Source organism: Amblyomma americanum, chromosome 7 (assembly GCF_052857255.1).
Source record: "Amblyomma americanum isolate KBUSLIRL-KWMA chromosome 7, ASM5285725v1, whole genome shotgun sequence".
In the NCBI taxonomy this organism is placed as follows: domain Eukaryota; kingdom Metazoa; phylum Arthropoda; class Arachnida; order Ixodida; family Ixodidae; genus Amblyomma; species Amblyomma americanum.
Window position 1 is genome coordinate 80099598 of NC_135503.1, and position 4289 is coordinate 80103886.

Here is a 4289-nt window from a genome sequence, read left to right on the forward strand (position 1 = left end):
GTAGGTCTAGCGCCTTCCAACCGACTGCAGTAATATACCTTTGTTCTCTCCCGGAATATGACTTATGTGAATATCTGTGGCACTCAAATACGGTACCTTTTACGTTGTTAGGAATATCCCGTGTTTTCACTACCTTAATTGTAGTGTCTGCGGTAAGGTACCGGGATTAGGTGCAATCGCTACTTTCTCCGGTTGACATCTTGCAGAAGTATACTTAAAAGAAGGCTTCCTTGGCGTGCAACGGAAAACTATTGTGGCAGTGCAGCAAGCTTTATTTATTACGGCGCAGCCGCTCGACAAACCAGCATGTGCACAACAGATCATAGAACGCTGAAGCGAAGCAGGCAGGCACTAAACAAAAACGAAGCCTATCTATGAGAAAAGCTGTTTACCTGTCAAATAAACTTGGCAGTGCCCACACCCGCACGCACCCTAGACAGCGGTCTGAACCGAAAACGGTCGCAGCTACGGACTGCTGTTATCATTGGGTAGAAATACAGTAAGGAAGGTTATAGTTGAGAAAAGTGTTGAGCAAGTCAGAGAATTTGTTCCGATTGTACGGAAATAGTCTCATCCTGAGAATCAAGGAGTAACCCTCCCCGTTCCCGAAACAAATACCCTCAGTCCACGCCCCAGCGACCGTTATTAAAGAACAGTTCGAGTCAACAATCATAACAGCATTACGTGCAACTATTGCTTTCCAACTGCACATCTTCCTTGCTTCGCACTAAAGATAGCGCAGTCAAAGCCGTTGAGCAGAGCATGCCACGCATATACGCCTCAGGTATACCCATATTTACCATTTTTCTCACCGCAATCGATCGGCTCAGTGTCTGTGAGAATAGTGGTTCTGTGGTATTTTCTGACTTGGCATCACACAAAAGACCGTTTTGTAGAGCAGAATACGGTGAGATTTTCAGGTTTTTTACTTCCCCGATAATGATCCAAAAAATCCTTATCCGAACTTAAAGTTCTCTTGATACAACCGCAGTTGCGGGTTCGCTATGTATGCGTTATTTAGTTTTTTTTTTCTTTTGCAGGATGAGGCACGAGGATCCAGCCGTCTCGCACAAAGCTTGCAACGAATGGAAACCAAGGCAACTGTATTTCTCTGCTGCCTTTTTCTCATAGTTCTGTGCATAGTCATAGCGCTGTTGCAATCAAAGAAAGGGAGAGGGGAAGGCGGACGTCTGTGCGCGTCGCAGGACTGCAGAGCACACAGGATGCTCTTCCAGTCCGTTCTTGACAAAAAAGTGGACCCGTGTGAAGATTTTGGCGCGTTCGTTTGCCCACACCAAGAGCAATATGCAAAAGACCCATCCGCCGTGGACGCAGCTACGTCGACGCTTCCGTCTATGCACCAGCGCTGGCTTGACGGACTTCAGAAGCTCATAGAGGACGGAGCAAAGCTTTTGGGAGCGGGTAGTAAAGCTGCCGCAATGTACAATGGCTGCATGACACAAGACCGATCGACCAATGACAGCGTGACGCATTTTATGGAGATGCTCGGACTACGATGGCTCGAGCCGCGTGAGCCGGAGACAAGCGCATTTGGTCTTCTTCTGGACATCGCATACAACTGGCAGGCGCCGCTGTGGTTCCGGGTTGCCGTATTGCCTCCGACCACTTTCCATCCAGTTCTCAGAGTGCTCATCAGTCGCAACCCTATGATGGCAGAGTGGCAAGCACAACTACAGGCAATCAATGGCACTGAAGAGTACCGAAAACGCTGGAGCGAAACGAAGGACGTTCGCGCCAACGACAGTGTCATCTCTCGCCATCTCAAGACTAGAATGAACATCTTCCGCATGTTTTTGAACACGGACCTATACGGAACACGCGTTCCACGTCATTTTTCGCTTGCAGATGCCTCCAACCACGCCAATTTCGCCAGTAACATGACACTATTGCTTAACCAGCACATTAAATCTAACCAGAACTTTTCTCGCCAAGACATGATCATCTTCGAAGAAGCGCGTCTCCTTGAAGCTAGCAACGCGGCTTTCGCCAGGTATGACAACAGCGAGTTGCTGCAGCATATATGCTGGCTCTTCAGGGATGTGTACGGCCCAATAGCCGACCCGTCTCGGGCACCGTCGCACAGCGTTGGCCCTAACACAAAGACGCGACTTCGATACTGCTCCTTTGTGGTGGAAGCCAGCTACCAGTTGTTGGTCAACGCACTCTTTGCTGTCTCGCGCCTGACACCCGACGAACGCGAATCCATCGATGGTTTGCTCAGGTCAGTGCAGCAAGCAGCAGTGCAGCTAATGAGAGACGCGGATTGGCTGGAGTGGCGAAGCCAGAACATAGCCATTGCAAAGCTTGAAGGCATCCAGACTCTGATTTGGCCTCGCAATGAGCTCTTGACCGACGGCGGACTCTTCAAAATTTACCGCTTTTTCCCTGACAGGGCAACCTCCCTCAGCGCATACTGGGTGCAGACAAGAGAGGCCATCAGAAAGTACATCGCGCGGGGCCCTCAAGAATGCGCGGAGCTCCTCGGCGCGCCTGGCAGCTACGCCGAGCCATTATTCAGTTACTCACACGTGATGAATGCAGTGCACGTCTCCATGGCAGCCTTGTCGAGACCTTTGTTCTATGGGTCCGGGACCCAGGCAATGCTTTACGGAGGCCTCGGTTACCAATACGCAAGAGAGATTGTACGAGCTCTGGACTGCACAGGGGTTCAAGTTGACGCGTACGGCAGCGTTACGCACAGATGGCTTTCGAGAGCTTCTGCTGCCGAGTATTCTAAGCGCGTGACGTGCCTGGGTGCGGTGAATGTTTTTCCCGAGACGCCAGCTCTGGAGGTGGCATACACGGCCTACCTCAAGGCCACCGAGAAGCAAGCCGAGGAAGAGCCCAAGCTTTTCATGAAGATGACCGAGGCACAAGTTTTCTTCATAACCATGTGTCTCGGAATGTGCCATTTGCAACACGGACAGTCCGCAAGAGCCTGCAACAAGGCCGTAATGGGCTTCCGCCCCTTTGCTGAGGCGTTCCATTGCGACGCAGGGTCTAATATGAGCGTATTGCAGAAATGTGGATTTTTCCAGTAGAATTCGCCGGAGAAGTTCCACATTAAGGTTTTTGTTTGTTTGCTTGGTTTCGTGTTCATGATCAGTCTTAGGCAACACGCAGTGAGCAGCCAGCATTTCCTGGATTCCGCGGCGAAATTCACGACGGAGGAATTTGCACAGACATCTGTTTTTGTCTAGGTGACAACTTTTAATTGTTCGTGCAAAGAATAACCCTGACGTGAAAAATAATTTCTAATCTCAGTCGTAGTGCATGCATTCTTGTTTCAATATGTTCGATTAAAAATAACCGCAGCTTTGGTGCAGACATTAGGCAGTTCTTGGATTCATTTGTTTATGGACCGAATTTTTCGCTTCTCTTTGTGGTGTTTCTTTCCTCCTCTAATACTCATTATAAGTAATCAGCGTCAGTTCGCATTTTGCTTTAGATGTGTTTTACTCTGCTTCTACAATGAAATGCCTTTGTATTGAAGGACATTCTAGATCGCTGTATGGACTGTCGCTTAGAATTTAGCTGCGCGAGGAACTAACCGCTCTTGGAAGCTCGAGCGCTGTATCTGTGCATGTTTTGATATCTGTCTTCATTGTTATAACTGAGCTGTATGAACAAATTGTCTGTAGCAGTGTGCCCTTTATATAATGTACCGTGTTCCTAAGCAAGAAAAGATCGCCCCGATGGCGTCGGAAGGCAACTTGTAGTCTAGGACAGACTTGTCTCGAAGAAACTCATTTTGCTGAGAGTACCTTCTACACATGCTCAACTTGTTCAGTACTGACAAAACACACGTCATTTTAACGCACCCTCATGTATCGCAGGCGCAAAGCGGAACACATCATCTTAAAAAGGTTCATTGCTTTTATTTGTTGTTGTTCTTGCCATTCCTTTCCTCCCTCACTCTAATGCCTCACTGCACAATGCTTACTGTAATAAATGAGAAAAAAGTGCTATCATTTGCTTACTATAGGAAATGAATACAAGTTGCTGTTATTGCGCTAATTTTCACATGCGGTCTAATCAAATAAAAGCTGTGTAAGAAAAAAGTTTCGCACATGTCGGTGTCACTTCCAGAGCAACTCCATTTAAAAATCAATCCAGAGTTCGGTGCGCACATAAAAACTGACTATTTCATTGATTTGGTTATCACTCCGGATTAGAATGTCTGATTGACAGTGCTTCAGGAAGGATATTCTTTGTACTATGATATTCCCCGCAAAACTCTACCGTTAAATATCCTCCTGCTGGATTCA

The 4289-nt window shown here is 47.7% G+C and overlaps 1 protein-coding gene across 1 annotated transcript; it reads left to right on the forward strand.

The window, feature by feature from the left end:
- Positions 1 to 1223: 1223 nt before the first annotated feature.
- On the forward strand, positions 1224 to 3062 carry LOC144097847 (neprilysin-2-like). Its single transcript, XM_077630461.1, has one exon. The coding sequence runs from the start codon at positions 1224 to 1226 to the stop codon at positions 3060 to 3062; it is 1839 nt and encodes a 612-aa protein (XP_077486587.1).
- The last annotated feature ends 1227 nt before the right edge of the window (positions 3063 to 4289 follow it).